At 48.1% G+C, this 18,854-nt stretch overlaps 1 protein-coding gene across 1 annotated transcript in view; it reads left to right on the top strand.

The window, feature by feature from the left end:
• The window catches only part of LOC119363609 (E3 ubiquitin protein ligase RIN2-like), a 35,590-nt gene extending 17,257 nt beyond the window's left edge, over positions 1-18,333 (top strand). Inside the window, exons 5-12 of the mRNA XM_037628987.1 lie at positions 64-160; positions 357-462; positions 1,064-1,221; positions 1,318-1,455; positions 1,544-1,611; positions 14,765-14,956; positions 17,507-17,864; positions 17,952-18,333. Coding sequence (XP_037484884.1) covers positions 64-160; positions 357-462; positions 1,064-1,221; positions 1,318-1,455; positions 1,544-1,611; positions 14,765-14,956; positions 17,507-17,864; positions 17,952-18,011 — 1,177 coding nt within the window. The 3' untranslated portion in view covers positions 18,012-18,333. The remainder of the gene's footprint in view (positions 1-63; positions 161-356; positions 463-1,063; positions 1,222-1,317; positions 1,456-1,543; positions 1,612-14,764; positions 14,957-17,506; positions 17,865-17,951) is intronic.
• Positions 18,334-18,854: the final 521 nt, after the last annotated feature.

Here is an 18,854-nt window from a genome sequence, read left to right as displayed (position 1 = left end):
CAAAAGTATGGTGCTGTTTCTGTTCAGAGAACTCACTAGTTATTTTTTATCTAACTTCTCCAGGATGAAGCTTTGTGTAGGGTTCTGCAGTTCATGCAATTCTAAGTTATTTTGGCTTATGTTATTTGAGCCACTTAGTATTGCCTTTGAGTCACTGCAGGTAATTTGAACCAATATTGTGAGGGGTATTTGTGACTCATTGACTTCCAATTTACTTATATATTTTGCTGCACTGCCATTTATGAATATTAAGTTGTTAACTAGAAAAAAAAACATAATGAATGTTTACCTGTCATAGTAGTCATTACTTCTGAATCTCTTGATGACTTTTCTGAAATAGCCCACCTTCTTGGCAGTCTATCATGGTGCATGGATTTCAGTTGTTTGACATTTGGCAGCGACATCTGATGGACAGTGGTGTGGACTATCTTGATTTCCAAAAAACTTATAAACAAGCAGCAGGTGATAAGCTCCTCAGCTAAACTCATTGTTGATATATAACTCTTATGTTGTGCATGTACAGTTTTTGTGTTTACCATCTCAATGATAGTAATATTGAGGCACACAAGCAGGACATCTGGTTACAAAAGTGATATCCATGCTTACAGTCAAACTATTTAACTTTGACCAGTAACATCTTTGTGAATATTTATCTTGGCCATCAAAATAGTGTGTGTACATTTGTCTAAGAAATTAGTTCATAAACATTATAATTCCATTAGATTGCACTCCCTCCATCTAGAAACACTTGTCGGAGAAATGGATAAAAATGGATGTATCTAGAACTAGAATACGTCTAGATACATCCATTTCTCCGACAAGTATTTCCGGACGGAGGAAGTACAAATATATGGCCAGAACGACTCTTCTTGACCAGGGAGTTACACAAACAGCAGTTTCAGTCACACATGTCACTACTTATTGCTTTGGTGTATCTGTAGGCTGCGCTTTATCTTCTGTTGGAACAATGTTTCAGGAGCAAGACTTACTAAGCTCCTGTGCAAACTTTTCTTGAACTCTTTTGACTTTGCTACCAGGATGTAATCATGCTTCCCATCTGCAGGTTCATTTTCTGAATGGAGAGGCCAACTTATAAGGAATTTTGGTTTTGTCATTGACCTGATAAGCTTGTTGATGTCACTTGGTCATTATTCGATGATCTTTTGGCTCCGTGGTATGGCGTTTCACCTGGTCGACGCAGTCCTCCTGTTTAACTTGCGTGTAAGGCAGACATCACCTATTGGCAACTGTTGATAAACTGTGTTACTTTCATGGAAGTTATTTAATATGTACTGATGTGTCTTTTATCATATGCAGGCTCTTGTAGTTTCATTTTTGAAGAGGATTAGGACCTACATTAAGTTAAGAAAGGCACTCCGTTCGCTCGACGGAGCACTTCCAGATGCTAAATACGATGAGATCTGCACATATGATGATGAGTGTGCCATCTGCCGGGTAAACAGTTTTCTAGATCTTCAGAAACTCTGTAGTCCTTGACTACTTGTGTATCTGAATTTTTTGTTGCTTCTGCTGCAACTCACAGGGACCAATGGCTCGAGCTAAAAAGTTGCCTTGCAACCATCTATTTCATCTACCTTGCTTGCGATCTTGGTATGCCCTTAGTTGCTTTTAATGTGTTGCCAATTGATGCTTGATTGCTAGTAAAAAATCTTTTGAGTTAAAGGCTGTAGTTATCAGTGTACTCTTCCATATGTCCATGTCATTTAGTTACTTGAATTCCGAATTAAACTACGAGACTAGTGTCCTGAACTCCTGATTTTGCTGTCAACTGGAACTTTCTATAATGGAATCTGTAAAGGAGTTTATTTCATACTTCATCAGCAGCAACAACAAAACCTTTAGTCCCAAACAAGTTGGGGTATGCTAGAGCTGAAACCTGTAAGATCTCGCAACCCACTCATGGTTCTGGCACATGCATAGCTAGCTTCCACGTGTTAGGAAATATGCAACTTGTATTCCCTGAGGGCCAATGGCCAATATGTATACATGTAGAGGTGGTAAACATGCAGGAAACGTTGGCGCACGAAATCCTTTTGACAGGACTCCGCCTCCCTCTCCCGACTCCGCCTCGCGTCGCCTCCCCGGGCGGCGGCCGGGGCGGCCCCTCCGCATCCTCTCCTCGCCCCCACCTCTCCGTTCTCCCTCCCCCGCCGCCGCCGGACGACGCCCCCGGATCTGGCCAGGTGGCTCGGCGGTGGTGGGCCTTCTTTTCTCCCGCGCGTAGCGCCCTTCCCGGGGCAGGGCTCGGCGGCGGGTGCAGCTCGGCTGGCGGTGGTCCGGCGTCCTGGAGGCGGGGCCGGCTGCTGGCGCGGTGGTGGCGTTGCCTCTTGGCGGCGGGGTGGCCTGGTGGTGCTGGTGGCCGGCGGCGCGCCCCCGGCCCAGATCTGGGCCCTTAGGGCCCCATCTGGGTCCTAGCGGGCCGACGCCGGCGTGGCCTTGCTGTCTGCGGCTCGGTGTGGAGGAGGAGCGGCTCGGATGTGGGCGGCGGCGCCAATGGCGTGCCGGCAGCAGTGCGAGGGCGGGAGCGTTACGGGCCCACGAGGGCTCAGCCATGCCTGTGGGCCTACGGGCCTGGTGTGCTCTTGCTATTGCGTCCGGACGGCTACCGTCGCTGACGGTGGAGGTGGGGCCCTCCCGCGTGCCGACGGTGCTGCTGCCCTAGTCCCGGCTCTGATTCTTCGCCGTGTTGTCCTCACTTCGCGGTGTCGTGGTGAGACGGCGTGGGGGCCTCTTGACCGTGTTGGCGCTGGGTGGTGGTTGGTTTGGTGGCTGGCTCCGGAGCGCCCGAGGTGCGGGTTGGGATCGGGGGAAACCCCTGTCGGCTTGGCCGACACCGGCGCGGTGGCGCCTGTGGGTGCCACCTGACCTTCCGGGAGGGCGTCGGGGGCTACCCTTCCTCTCGCCTCGTCGTGTACCGGGGGAAACCCTTGGCAGCAGCGTCGTCATCGTCGCGATCCTTCTTGGAGGTGTTGATAGGTGCCGACGCTTCGGAGTCTTGGAGCCTAGTGGAAGATCCCGGTGGGCGCAGCGTTCGCGAGGCTTCTTCGTTTTCGTTGATCCGTCGTTGTCGGCATTTGTTTCTTTTGCTCTTTCTCTGTCGTTTCTTTTGGGCGTGACTGTGCTACTTCCACTCCAGCACCTATCCTTGTACGGCTTGGTTGGTTGCTTTGTATACAAAGCGGGGGGAAACCCTTTTTCGGTAACATGCAGGAAACTCCTCATACAACGGGGAAAATATATAGGCTAGAATATAACTCGAACACCCCCCTCAAACTCATGGTGGATAAACAACACTCAGTTTGGAGAGATAGAAGCCATGCTGTGCTCTAGTCTGGGCCTTCGTAAAGAAATCTGCCAACTGTAACTCGGAGGGCGCATACTCAAGAGCAATAACTTGTTCCTGCACATCAGCGCGCACATAGAAAGCATCAACACCAATATGCTTGGTGAGCTCATGCTAATAGCACCTGTACTGTCAGACAAGAGCAGAGTAGGTGTAGTGACAGAAACACCGAAGTCCTGAAGTAACCACTGTAACCAAGTTACCTCTGCTGTCGAAAGAGCCATAGCTCGTAACTCAGCCTCTACACAACGCGAAACTGCAGTCTACTTCGTCTTCCAGGCAATGAGAGAACCACCAAGAAAACACAGTAAGCAAAAAGTGAACGGCGATCCGAGGGATCACTAGCCCACGTAGCATTCGAATAGGCCCGAAGCTGTAAGGAATCGGAGCGAGGAAAGAACAGTCGGTGAGAGATCGTGCCCTGAAGATATGGAAGAACACGAAGGAAGTGACTATAGCGAACCGAAGTGGGAGCAGAGACAAGCTGACTCAGAATATGGACCGGATAGGAGATATTCGGATGAGTGACAGCTAGATAGACAAGACTCCCAACAAGATGACAATAATGCGACAGATCAGGCAAGGGGTCACCATTAGTATTACAGAGGTGAACATTGAGCTCCATGGGAGTCTCAACAGTTCGCTCATCAGTAAGAGCAGCACAAGCAAGAAGATCCTGGATATACTTTTCTTAGGAAATAGAAAAGCCATCGGAGTAGAAGAGACCTTGATCCCAAGAAAGTAGCAAAGAGGGCCAAGATCAGACATAAGAAACTGCTCACTAAGACGAGCCTTCACAAAGGCAATATACTCGGGGTCGTCGCCAGTGATAATCATGTCATCAACGTATAGAAGAAGAGTCCGACCACGAGCAAAAAAGCGGACAAATAGCGTTGGATCATGAGTGTTAGGAATATGCAACTTGTATTTCCAGGTGGCCATAGGCCAGCATATATACATGTACAGGCGTGGAATATATGCAGGAAACCCCTTATACAATAAGGTAAATATGAAAGGTTACATGGATATATATATATATATATAACTCTAACACCCCCCCTCAAACTCATGGTGGATTAACAACACTGAGTTTGGAGAGATAGAAGCCATGCTGCGCTGTAGTCTGGGCCTTCGTCAGAAAATCCGCCAACTGTAACTCGGAAGGCACATACTGAAGAGCAATAACCTGATCCTGCACACCAACGCGCACATAGAAAGCATCAACACCAATATGCTTGGTGAGCTCATGCTTCACAGGATCGCGCGCAATGCTAATAGCACCTGTACTGTCAGACAAGAGCAGAGTAGGTGTAGTAACAGAAACACCAAAATCCTGAAGTAACCACCGTAACCAAGTCATCTCTGCCGTCAAAAGAGCCATAGCTCGTAACTCAGCCTCTGCACTCGAACGGGAAACTGCAATCTGTTTCTTCATCTTCCAGGCAATGAGAGAACCACCAAGAAAAACACAGTAAGCAGAAAGTGAACGGCGATCGGAGGGATCACTAGCCCACGTAGCATCCGAATAGGCCTGAAGCTGTAAAGAATTGGAGTGAGGAAAGAATAGACGGTGAGAGATCGTGCCCTGAAGATACCGGAGAACACGAAGGAGGTGACTATAGTGAACCGAAGTGGGAGCGGAGACAAACTGACTCAGAATATGAACCGGATAAGAGATATCCGGACGAGTGATAGCTAGATAGACAAGACTCCCAACAAGATGACGATAACGCGTCGGATCAGGCAAGGGGTCGCCATTAGTATCACGGAGGTGAACATTGAGCTCCATTGGAGTCTCAACAATGCGCTCATCGGTAAGAGCAGCACGAACAAGAAGATCCTGTATATACTTTCCTGGGATATAAAAAAGCCATCAGAGCTAGAAGAGACTTCAATCCCAAGAAAGTAGCGCAGAGGTCCAAGATCGGACATAAGAAACTGCTCACTAAGACGGGCCTTTACAAAGGCAATATACTCGGGGTCGTCGCCAGTGATGATCATGTCATCAACACAGAGAAGAAGCGTCCGACTACGAGGAGAAAGGTGGACAAACAATGTTGGATCATGAGCACTCGCTGAAAAACCAGTGGCAGTCACCACAGAGGCAAAACGCTCAAACCAGGCACGGGGGGCTTGCTTAAGGCCATAGAGAGAGCGACGAAGACGACATACCATGCCATCAGGAACAGAATACCCAGGTGGTGGCTGCATGTATACCTCCTCACGCAGCTCATCGTTAAGAAAGGCATTCTTAACATCAAGCTGAGAAACAGACCAATGGTGAATAGAGGCCACAACGAGAAGTGTGCAGATAGTGGTCATATGGGCCACAGGAGCAAATGTCTCATCGTAATCACGACCATGCTCCTTTGAAAACCACGAGCCACAAGACGAGCTTTGTAATGCTCAAGAGAACCATCAGAGCGAGTCTTAACCTTGTAGACCCACTTACAAGTGATGGGACGAACACCGGGAGGAAGAGAAACAAGATCCCATGTGCCAGTGCGCTCAAGAGCAGCAAGCTCCTCTGCCATCGCAAACTGCCATTCAGGATGAACAACAGCATCGCGATAAGACGTAGGCTCAAGTATAGCCGAAAGAGCATATCGACTAGGAGAATAGCGGTCAGGGGGAGGGCGAGGCCGAGCCCGAAGACCATAAGTCGTCTGGGATGAGGAGGACGACGCACCAGAAGTAGATGGCACGTCAGTGGATTTATCCACAACACGTGGACGACGAGTATAATGAAAAGGGAAGGAGGGAAGAGGTGGAATTACTGGAGGTGGAGACGGGGAATGTAGCGATGATGAAGGTGGAGAAGAGGAAGGTATCGGTGATGAAGGTGGAGATGGGAAATGTGTCGGTGATGAACGTGGAGAGTCATGCAATGAGGGAGGGGAAGAATCCGTAGGAGAGGATGGCGTCGGATCTGCAACAGCAGGACGAGGAATAGGAATACTGGGCACAGAGGTAGGCGTGTCAAGAAAAGTGAGGAAAGAGATATCCTCCACTGAAAAGGTCGAGGAAGATGGACGCGGGTAGGAAGGACGAGACTCATCAAAAGTTACATCCCGAGAAATATGCATCTGACGACCGATAGGATCCCAACAACGATAGCCCTTATGCTCGTCACTATATCCTAAGAAGACACACTCAACAGACTGAGCGGTCAGTTTGGTGCGTTCACGGGGGGCAAGAAGAACATAGCAAACACAACCAAACAAGCGAAGCGTCGAATAATCAGGAGAACGATCAAAGATACACTTGAAAGGAACACCCTGGAGAGCAGCGAACGACTGAAGGTTGATGAGATAGGTGGAGGTGAATATAGCCTCGGCCCAAAAATGAGGTGGAAGAGAAGCGGCGATCATCAACGCACGAGCTGTCTCAAGAAGGTGGCGATGCTTTCGCTCAGCCACACCATTCTGAGCATGAGCACCAGGCCAAGAGAATTGAGGAAGAGTGCCCTGCTCAGCAAGAACACCATGCAACATCTTGGAAATGTACTCGCCAACGGAGTCAGCACGGAACACACGAATAGGCGAAGAGAACTGAGTGTGAACCATGGCAGCAAAACGCTTATAGATGGAAAGAACCTCACCGCGAGAAGTCATAAAATAAAGTCAAGTGTAACGAGAGAAATCATCTATGAAAATAATATAGTATCAATTGGCCCCTTTCGAAGCGAAGGGAGCCGGACCCCATACATCAGAATGGACCAAATCAAAAGGACGCTGAGACACCGACTCACTAGTAGGGTAAGGTAACTGAATCGTCTTTCCTAGTCTACAACCCCTGACACTCTAAAGAGACATCTCCTGAGACAGACCCCAGAAGACCTCGACGAACTAATGACGACAAGCGAGACCCACAAAGATGACCAAGTCGATGATGCCATTGCTGGAAGGAGCCGGTAGCTGAAGCGACAGAAGCGGATGGACTAGCGATAGTGGTGGCAGCGGAAGGAACATGAAGCCAGTCTAGCTCCCAAAGACCCTGAGAGTCACGGCGGCGAGGGCCAGCCCCAACCAAAGTGTGCGTTCGACGATCCTGAACAGAACAAGAGTCAACGTCAAGGATGACGCGACAACCAGAATCAGTAAGTTGGCCGACAGATAAAAGATTCATGGTAAGTCGAGGAACATGAGCAACATCAGGAACAGAGTAAGAAGGTGTGGTAAGATTGCCTCGACTAGCAACAAAAAGAGGAGTACCATCAGCAGTGAGCACATGAACAGGAAAATCAAGCGATTTAAGAGAGGACAAATTTGAAGAATGAGAAGACATATGAAAAGAAGCTCCGGAGTCCAGAACCCACGAGGATGTACCTGACTGTGTAGAGGGTGGTTGCTTAGTGCGGGAAGCATCGGTCACAGAACCTGTAGTACCCGTCGAAGGAGAACCTGAAGCGGCAAGCAGACGCTTAAGTCGCAGAACATCCTGCTCAGTCAAGGTGGTGGCTGAAGATGTCGAAGTAGAAGAAGTCCCTGAAGCTGATGGTCGCGCCTTACGCAGGTGTTTCTTCTTCTGGAAGCACCGAGACTCAACACGACCATCCATCTTGCAGTAGTCGCAGTGAGGACGGGACCGACCCTGGCCGCCCGTAGGAGTAGGCAAGAGCGGCGGAGCACTCGAGTGGGAAGGAGTCGGTGCAACAGGCATAGTAGGAACTCGAATAGCGAGCACAGAGGGAACCTCAAGTAAACCAGCGCCACAGAGGCGAGTCTCCTCAGCACGGATCTCAGAAAGCGCCTCCATGAGGGAGATACGACCACGAGCAAACAACTGAGCATGCCGGGGCTCAAACTCCTTACGGAGTCGAGACAAAAACTCGTAGACACGATGAAACTCCAAATCAGCCCGCACAGCCTGGTAACACTGACAAGTACGACAACCAGCGGTGCAGAGAGAATCAAGTTGACGCCAGATAGCAGAACTCTGTGCATAGAACTCATCAATAGTGGAGTCACCCTGCTGAAGAGCATGTTCCTAACGAACCACAGACAGGTATAAGGCATCACCAGAGGGCTGATAGCGCTGACGAAGCCGAGTCCACTTCTCAAATAAAGTAGAGGCCGAGAAACTCAGGGGCAAACTGAGGTAGAACACTAGCAGTCAAAACAGCTGCGACACGGGCATCATCATCAAGCCACTGAGTGTAAGCAGACAAAGTTGCATGATAAGTCTGAAGTGCGTCCTCATAGGTCTGAACCTGCTCATCATAAGCAAGAACGACAGCGTCATCAGCCAGCTTAGCTGCATCCTTTGCAGCTTGATCAGCGTCGGTAGCAAGAACCGGTGGCGTCGGCGGAATAGGAGCCACAGGAGGAACTGGACACGGCGGATTAGGGACCTCGCCAGAAAGAACACCCCAAAGACGAAGGCCACGCATGTGAATCCGCATCGAGCCGACAAACTCAAGGTAGTTGGTACCATCAAAAATCAGCGGACAGCGAGGAACAGCAACATAACCCGAGGACTGAGACATCGTGCCTTTTCTTCTCTCTTTCTTTTTTCTGTCAACAGGCAGCAATGAACGTAGCAGAGAGACCTGACGAGAGTCGCAACAGATGACAACCGGACGGGCCGGAGCTAGCAGCAGCAGAAGACAACCGAGCCGCTGAAGAGAGATGCATCGACGGGCAAGGAACAACACGCAGGCTGCGGATGGAAGTGCTGGCTCTTTGCGTTGACTAGACAACAAAGCAGTGGGCAGGACCTTGGGCGGCTTGGAGCGTACGAGGGCCTCGGGCGGAGCAGCGGGCAGGGCTGGGATGATGAGTCCGCTGCGAGCGGGCAGACGGCTGGGTTCGCTGCATGGACTGGAGTACTCAGGCGGCGGCGGGGCAGATCCGCTGCGAGCTGGATCAGACGTGGGAGATCGCGGGCTGACAGCTGGATCGATCGACCAACGGTAGTTTGGCGACGGCGCCAAAGCAAAGCAACCTGGGGTTGGTGAAGACGCACGAGAGCAGCGCTGAAGAGCAGCGCCGTCTAGAGAAGAAAGCGGCGGTTGCGGTGGATAGAAGATTGGATCGAGAGCACGAGTTGCGCGTGCTAAAAAAACCCTAAGGCTCTAATACCATGTTAGGAATATGCAACTTGTATTTCCAGGTGGTCATAAGCCAGTATATATACATGTACAGGTGTGGAATATATGCAGGAAACCCCTTATACGATAGGGTAAATACGAAAGGTTATATATATATATATAACTCTCTAACAATGAGCACTCGCTGAAAAACCAGCGACAGTCACCACAGAGGCAAAACGCTCATACTAGGTGCGAGGGGTTTGCTTAAGGCCATAGAAAGAGCGACGAAGATGGCAATATCATGCCATCAGAAACAAAATACCCAGATGGGGGTTGCATGTAAACCTCCTCACGCAGCTCACCATTAAGAAAGGCATTCTAAACATCAAGCTGAGACACAGACCAGTGGCGAACAGAGGCCATGACAAGAAGTGTGCGAACAATGGTCATATGGGCCATAGGAGCAAAAGCCTCATCATAATCATGACCATGCTCTTGCTGAAAGCCACGAGCCACAAGACGAGTTTTGTAACGTTCAAAGAACCATTGGAGCAAGTCTTAACCTTTTAGACCCACTTACAAATGATGGGACGAACACATGGAGGAAGAGAAACAAGATCCCACGTGCCGATGCGCTCAAGAGCAGCAAGCTCCACTGCCATCGCAAACTGCCATTCGGGATGCATAACAGCTTGACGATAGGAAGTCGGCTCAAGAATGGTAGCACCAGCGCGTGGAAAACCAAGGCGATCAATAGGCGGAAGCGGCGCGAGGACGCAAGGCATAAGTAGGACAAGACGAGGAAGATGACACTTCAGTAGACGTATCCACATTACGCGGGCGACAAGTATAATACTAAGGAAAATATGGAAGAATACGAGGAGGATTCATCGAGATAGGCGAAAGTGACAAAGAAGATATCGGGGATGAAGGTGCAAAATCCGGTGACAAGCCAGGTGAGGAAACCATGGGAGATGGTGGCGTTGGATCTGCAACAACCGGAGAAGCAGGGGCAGTAGGATGGACGAGCAAAGGCTCAACGGGAGTGATAGGTGTGTCAGGGAAAGTGAGGGAAGATATATCCTTTGAAAATGTCGAGGAAGATGGATGCGGGGGGATGAGACTCATCAAAAGTCACATCCCGAGAAATGCGCATCCTTATGCTCATCGGTATAACCTAAGAAGACGCACTCAACTGACTGAGCAAACAGTTTGGTGCGTTCACGAGGGGCAAGAAGAATATAGCAAACCACAACCAAACAAACAAAATGCCGAGTAATTGGGAGAACGACCAAAGAGTCGCTCGAAAGGAACGCCACCTTGTAGGGCAGTGGACGACTAAAGGTTGATGAGATAGGTGGAAGTGGAGACAGCCTCAGCCCAAAAGTGAGGCGGAAGAGTGGCGGCGATCATCATCGCACGGGCCGTCTTAAGGTGATGATGCTTGCGCTCAGCCACGCCATTCCAAGCATGAGCACCAGGACAAGCAAACTGAACAAGAGTACCCTACTCACGCAACATCTTGGAGTATACTTTCCAACAGAGTCAACACGAAACACACGAATAGGCGTAGAGAACTGAGTGTGAACCATGGCAGTAAAATGTTTGTAGATAGATAAGATCTCACTATGAGAAGACATGAAATATATCCAAGTGTGGCGAGAGAAATCATCTATAAAGATAATATAGTAGCGATGACCCCCTTTTGAGGTAAAGGGAGCTGGACCCCAGACATGAGAGCGAACAAGGTCGAAAGGACGCTGAGATAAAGTGTCGCTATGAGGATAAGGTAACTGGACCTACTTACCAAGCCGACAACCCTAGTAGTCTAAAGACACACCGCCGGAGGATCCAAGAAGACCAAGTCGAACTAAGGATGAGAGAGATGAGAGCCACACAAGTGACCAAGGCGATGATGCCACTGCTGAAAAAAGTTGGTAGACAAGGCAACAGAGGGGGAGAGACTGTTGGCAGTGGCAGCGGAGGGAAGGTGAAGCCAGTCAAGTGAAGCCAGTCAAGCTCAGCTCCTAGAGGCCCTAGGAGTCACGGTGCCGGGGGCCAGCAATAAGGAGAGCATCAGTATGACGGTCTAGAACAGAGACCGAGTCCAAAGTCGAGAATGACCTGACAACCAGAGTAACCAGAGTCAACAATCTGACCACCGAACATGAGCTGCATGGTAGATCGAGGAACATGAGCAACATCAGGAACATGAAAGGATGAAGTGCTAAGAATGCCTCGACCATTGACCGGGAGGTACCATTAGCAGCAAGAACACGAACAAGAGAATTGAAAGGTCGAATAGAGGACAAATTGGATGAATCGTGAGTCATATGAAAGATGCTCCCATATAAAAATCCACAGATGTACCTGCCTGTGTAGCTGGCGGTCTCACAATGCCAGAAGAGGCCAGAAGAGTCAGTAGCAGAACCAGCAAAACCTGTCGATGGAAAACCGAGCTAGTAGGCATCGAAGTCGCACAATCTCCTGCTTAGTCAGGGGCTCAACGGAAGAGGTCGATGTAGATGCACCCGACAATAGAGAGCCGGAGGCAATCAACAGGGCGTGAAGTCGCGCAATCTCCTCGGTGAAGTACACAGCTGAAGTAGTCGACACAGTAGCACCGGGAGAGGAGCGGCCACCACCACCTGTGGCCGCTAGATGTGGCGGTGGAGCATGACTAGGACCGTCCGTAAAGTCTAAAGGCCGCATGCGGACAAGCCCCAAGCATCGCGGGAAGGCGTGTGTGCGAGGCGTAGTTTGTGGAGTCATATGCACCGGCACAGCCAGTGAAAGTTGCAAGTGTAGAGCGACAATCACCGGTGAAAGTTGTGAGAAGAGTCGGTGTAGAGCGATGTTCACCATGTGCGGAAGTCGCGAGAGTAGTCGTAGGAGAGTGACCAACAAAACCTTCGGAAGACGCCGAAGGGAACGTCACAGGCGGACCAGCACTAAGCACCGAGAGACGATGCATGTGCAAGACGGGATCAGTACAGGGAGCACCGTCGAAGATCACAAAAGGATAAGCTGGAGACACCATTTCTTTTACTAGAGGCCAATCAACAATTTTTTTTACTAGAGGCCAATCAGCAGAATCAGTCCCAAGAGAGGAGGCCGGCGGCTTGATTCAAACTTTGGCCAAAAGGTACTTCGAACTTGGAATGAGCATGAGGAGATTAACGAGACTTCTTTCTCTTTTGAGTTTTTCTGGCGGACCTACCGCGCAAGATCTTTGGTCTTCCCCTGGAACCGACGATGAAGATGCAGCTAGGAGTGCCTGTGACCGGCAGGGGTGACTAGAGCAAGCAAATCAGTAATCGCTGATTTCTGGGCACAACTAGCCAGCGAGCGCGGCAGGTCACGGTTGTGACGTCACGACCGTGACCTTATCCAGCGGAAGCACTTGCAGGATGGGCGACGCGGACACGGATGCAGCCCTGCGGAGCGTTGACCCGATCTAGAGGGCGGAATGATGACCCGATCTGCAGGGTGCAGCGGAGTGGAGCGCGGGTGGGATTCAGTAGCAGTTTGGTTTGATCGGGATCAGGCAGTGGGGCCCGATCGTGAGGAGCGTGGTGGCGTCGTCCTTCAGCCGACGGGCGGCCCGTGCGAAGAGCTGCAACAATGGCCCGACTGAGATGAGGCGGGCGGCTCTGAAGTTGACCTGTAGATGGGCGGGTGGGTGGAGCAAGCAGCGCAGGCCTGCAGAAGCGTCGTCCGGACGCGGCAAGACTTGGTAGACGGGGCAGATGGAGGTAGACAAGCCGTCGGGAAGAACGAGCAGCGGCGTCGGCAGCCAAGAGAAGATGGTGGCGGCGCGATAGACAGGATTCAAGCACGAGTTGCGCGTGCTAAAAAATAGACCTAGCTCTACTACCATGTTATGTAATATACAACCTGTATTCCCTGAGGGCCAATGGCCAATGCCCAATATATATACATGTACGGGTGGTAAAATATGCAGGAAACCCCTCATACAACGGGGAAAATATATAGGCTAGAATATTAACTAACACCACACACCCGTGTGCATGGCTAGTTCTTTGGTGATACACCAGTCCTTCAGATCTCCTCCCATGTCAAGTTTGGTCTACCCCGATCTCTCTTCACATTATGAGCACGCTTTAGCCGCCCGCTATGCACTAGAGCTTCCGGAGGCCTATGCTGAATATGCTCAAACCATCTCCGACGATGTTGGACAAGCTTCTCTTCAATCGGTGCTACCCCAACTCTATCCCGTATATCATCATTCCGGACCTGATCCTGCCTTGTGTGGCCACACATCCATCTCAACATGCGCATCTCTGGCTAAACCTAAGTGTTGAACATGTCGCCTTTTAGTTGGCCGACACTCAGTGCCATACAACATTGCGGGTCGAATCTCCTATAGAACCCGCCTTTTAGCTTTTGTGGCACTCTCTTGTCACAGACAACTCCAGAAGCTTGGCGCCACTTCATCCATCCGGTTTTGATTCGATGATTCACATCTTCATCGATATCCCCATAGCCCCAAATATCGAAAGGTGTTCTTCTGAGGTACCACCTGCCCATCAAGGCTAACCTCCTCCTCGTGCCTAGTAGTACTAGTACTACTGAAACCGCACCTTATGTACTCTGTTTTAGTTTTACTAAGCATAAAACCTTTCGATTCCAAGGTTTGTCTCCATAGCTCTAACTTTCTGTTAACCCCGTCCGACTATCATCGACTAGCACCACATCATCCGCAAAAAGTATGCACCATGGGGTATCTCCTTGTATATCCCTTGTGACCTCATCCATCACCAAAGCAAAAGGATAAGGGCTCAAGCTGACCACCGGTGCAGTCCTATTTTAATCGGGAAGTCATCAGTGTCGCCATCACTTGTTCAAACACTTGTCACAACATTATCGTACATGTCCTTGATGAGGGTAATGTATTTGGGACTATGTGTTTCTCCAATGCCCACCACATAGACATTCCGCGGTATCTTATTGTAGGCCTTCTCCAAGTCAATGAACACCATATGCAGGTCCTTATTTGATACTTCATCCGTTCATAAATATAAGATGTTTTTGATATTTCAATATGGACTACATACGGACTGAAATGAGTGGACGAACACACTAAAATGGGTCTATACATCCGATTCACAAAAAAGTTAGAACATGTTATATTTGTTAATGGACGGAGTATTACTTACCAGTGCATAGCGAACAAATCAATGGAAATTTCTCACCTTCAAGGATCAATTACTGAAGTCATGTTTGAGTGCCCCTCTGTTGATCTGCTTAGTAAATTACATTAAAGGCTTAAGTGTCTTTACCATCAAATGTATGTAGGAAATTTGATCCTCGTTTTATTTTACTCATATTGTTGCTATGGGCAGGTTGGATCAAGGATTAATGGAGGGTTACTCTTGTCCAACTTGTCGAAGGCCACTCTTTCTTTCAGCTCAAGGACATTCTAGGTCAACAACAGCAGAGGTAGCAAATGTTCAGCTAATTTCGGAACAGCTAAATATGGGATTAAATCAGCAAAGGGTTCCTGAACAGCAGGATCCTTCAGATGGTGTTTGGAGGTATGCATAAAAACTTAAAATGTTCTATATCTGTGGCACTTCACCAGACTATAATCCAGATTGCTTCTCTATTTTTCGTAACTATTAGATAGATTTCTGATATAATAACGTCATTTTGAAATTAGCCCTCAAAACTCAGTAAAGTAGTGCAATTTGTTGTTCTTTAATTCCCTGCGTCGACCCTCTTCAAAGTGCATGCAGTCAAGAGTAATGGTGTTCTAGTTGCAAAACCTCAGTTTCTTAGAAACTGGCCAGTTGACACTGGTTATGGGAAGTTCTGCTGGAATCTGGTTGCTTAAAGACTTCTGATTTAGCATATGTGCAGTTGAATATAGATGTACTTCGAAAATTAGAACACTAGCAGTAAACTAACATAAGTTTTGTGCCTAATCATGTACTCCCTCAGATCCAACCCGTTTGATAACAAAGCATTAAAAAACTAAAGTATTGAAAACGACAATAATTTAGCCTGTAGGTACACAATACCACGGTTTTGCCATAATAGAGTATTTTGAAGTATTTAGAATACAGTGGACCTGTTTGGCAAGAGCCATTGGAAGCAGTTTTGAATTGTGCGTTGAGCTAGCTAGACATCTGCAAACTGATGAACTGCCATGCACGGCACCGACGTACGATCATGCACTAACTGAATGGCCAAGCTAAACGCGCCGTGCACAATCTCGCTGTTACGCTTACCAAAGTAACAAATAGGGGGAGTGTGACGACCGATGAACCCTAGGAAGGGGATCGATCGCACGGAGGGGAACAGGAGTAGGTGAGGAGAGCAGGAGGGAGAGATAGACGAAGGGAGACGAGAAGTGTATTCAGTATTTTCTCATTGCATAACCAGTCCTCTGATACACGATGGTTAAGTACCCGCTCTAGGCCACACGCGGCCCATTACATCCACGGCTCCAGCCCACTTGCTTATGGCCCAATTCCTCTCCTCACCTATTACATGTCCACTGATACACTTGTATCAGGTGTATCAGGTGTGACAGGGAGGCGGTCAACGGCGGAGCTGCACGTTGCCGGAGCTGCTTGGTTTTCTTTCGCGTCTGGGATAATCAGGAGCTGCGCGTGGAGGCAGTGGACCATACGGCGAAGCTGCTCGTGAACTAAAACAGCTTGGCCTTCATCCGCGTTGCCATCAGCGTGGAAAGAGACAGGTCTACCAGCTTGCTCCGCCCCATCGACCATGGCAGTTCGCAGTGCACTGTACTTGTACTGCCGTTCCTTGATCTGTCCATGGCTGCCCGATCAAGACGAGCTCCACAGACAATAGGGCGGCGGCTTGGGAGCAAGCGAATATAACGATGAGCTCTCGTTCTTTTCGCGTGCTCGGTTTTAAAAAAAAAGGTCCGAGGCTCTTTTTTTAAAACAGAGAAAATACCATAGTATTGGAAAAACTGTAGTATTAATAGCATAGTTTTTAGTGATTGTCAAACGGCTCAAAGTAATTAAAACCATGGTAATCCTAAAAACTGTAGTATTTCCAGAATACTTCGAAAATACAGAGCTATCAAACAGGGCCTTGTGTCACTAAAACCGCGACACTTAGGCCCTGTTTGATAGCTCTGTATCTTCGAAGTATTCTGGAAATACTACAGTTTTTAGGATTACCATGGTTTCCAATTTGAACTAAAACCACGACACTTAGGCTGTGTTTGATAGTAAAGTATTGCAAAAACCAAAGTATCAAAAAACTACAGTAATTTAGACAGTAGGCGTGAAATACTGTGATATTGACATAGCAGAGTATTTTTAAAGTATTAACAATACAGAGAAGCTGTTTGACACAGTGTTGTAAAATTAGTCATACTAGCTGCAAACACGCCCGTTTTTCTTGCGGTGCTAGCCGTTGCATGTAGCAACCAGCCAAAGAACGGCCATGCACACGGCCACACAGCAGCGCTTTTTTCCAGCTAGCTAGCCAGCTGGCCAGTCCTTACCATCCGCGTGCATAGCAACCGAAGCTTGCACAAACAAAACTCCAGTCAACAGCCATGCTCAAGGCTTGTAGGTTATAAAAAGGGCACTCGGGCAGGGCAGCAGCCGCCGCGGGGGCGGGGCGTGGGAGCAGACGAGTTCCCTTGGAGAGCGAAACGAGTTGTTGAACAGCGGGGGAGAGGATAACGCGGTGCCATGACGTTCTTTTCAGCTCCTCTGTTTTTTAAAAAGAGGAATGGGGCTCTTTTTTTAATACAGAGAAAAAACCATGGTTTAGCAAATACTGTAGTATTAAAACCACAATTTTTTAAGGGCGACCAAACACCTCGTTGTAAATAAAACTATGGTAATCACAAAAACTGTAGTGTTCTCAAAATACTTAGAAAATGCTTTGCTATCAAACAGGGCCTTATATTGGATCAGAGGAAGTAAATACAATGCTCAGGCGTAGAACTGTTACCTGTTTTATTAACATGTTAACTCAAAACCCAGAAGATATGGTTCATCAATGATGGCAGCAATGCAGTTTTCCATTCAATTTATGTGACTACAGAGTTGTTGATATTTGATTCCTTAATGTGTTTGTGTTGGTTGTCGCAGAGGTGCGGGTCTTGATTCTCGCTGGGCACCACCGTGGTCGAGCCCTGGGGTCGATGACCCCAGTTCCTCTAGTGCAGTGAGATCCGTGGGGCTTAGCGGAGTTCAGATGATGATGAGGCAGTTCGCTTCTGTGACTGATAATTATGGGCATGCAGATGCCACCTGGAATCTGTGGCCTGAGTCAATGGCAGGCCCTTCAATTGTTCCATCATCTTCCTCGAGGCCTGATGTGTCTTCTGCTAGCTTGCGGTTCCGAGGCACGGCAGGAACAATTAACGGAAGCATGTCGCGGGTTAATACCATGGTAGATAGAGTACGAGAAGTTTTACCCCATATGCCTGACGAGCTAATTATTGAAGTACGTTTCTGTTTTTGCTAGCATCTTCTTGTAATTTCTCTAGACGCTAGTATGCACTAATGTTTTACCTTTTCAACCTTGTTGCAGGACCTGATGAGAACGAATAACGTGAATGCCACTGTGAATAATCTTCTGCTGATGCAATGATAGAGCAATACAACATTTAACGATGATATTTACTGGCTATAAGTTTATATATGAAAAGTTTGTATAGTTAAAGACGAGCCTGGGTGTTAAAGCACTGGGTTCTTGTAATAAGTGTTTTGGTCTATTTTGTTCCATATGGATAAAATGCGCCAGCTTTGTATAGTAGTCATAGCTGTACAACATTATGCTCAATATGCTGTAGGTTAGTGTATGTAAAAAGATGCAAGTGCTACCACCCAAATAAAATTACCATAGGTAACTTGTGTTGGCAGTACCGTTGATTATCCTGAAATGTTGGGAAGCTCCCAAAAGAACCCTTGAATGGTCTGTGTCATGAAAATGGTGAAGTTGCTTTTTATTATTATCATGAATCACGAAGTTGTTTTTACCCCTGAACCATGCCTAGATCATCCGATGATGAGGCGGAAATAGGCCGATGTGCTAGGAGTTCAATCCAAAACTTCTAGAGCATAAGATCTTAGGCAAGAACATTAAGGTCTATTATAGGTAGTTGGTACATATACAAACTAGGGGTGAGGACCACTATTTATAGGGTTCTGAAAGTCTTCACAGTTCACTTATGCTTATAGCTAAAATACTCTAGAAAACATTATTTAAGGTTAAGAAAAAAAAAAACTAGACTAGAGTAGAAGTATCTAGAAGTAGCTAAACAGATTTGACATATGATTTTATTTTTATTTTCCTCATCATTCTCCTCTAATTGTTTGGAACTCAACATCGATCGCTTCTTTGGGTGGTAGAGAGTCGAGTCCTCAACATTGATAGTGTGTGGATATACCCATGTTGCTTCGAAGGTCTATCACATAGACATTATCATTTACC

Source organism: Triticum dicoccoides, chromosome 2B, assembly GCF_002162155.2.
Source record: "Triticum dicoccoides isolate Atlit2015 ecotype Zavitan chromosome 2B, WEW_v2.0, whole genome shotgun sequence".
In the NCBI taxonomy this organism is placed as follows: domain Eukaryota; kingdom Viridiplantae; phylum Streptophyta; class Magnoliopsida; order Poales; family Poaceae; genus Triticum; species Triticum dicoccoides.
The sequence above is the reverse complement of the archived record's forward strand: the minus strand, read 5'-3'. Positions and strand labels throughout refer to the sequence as shown.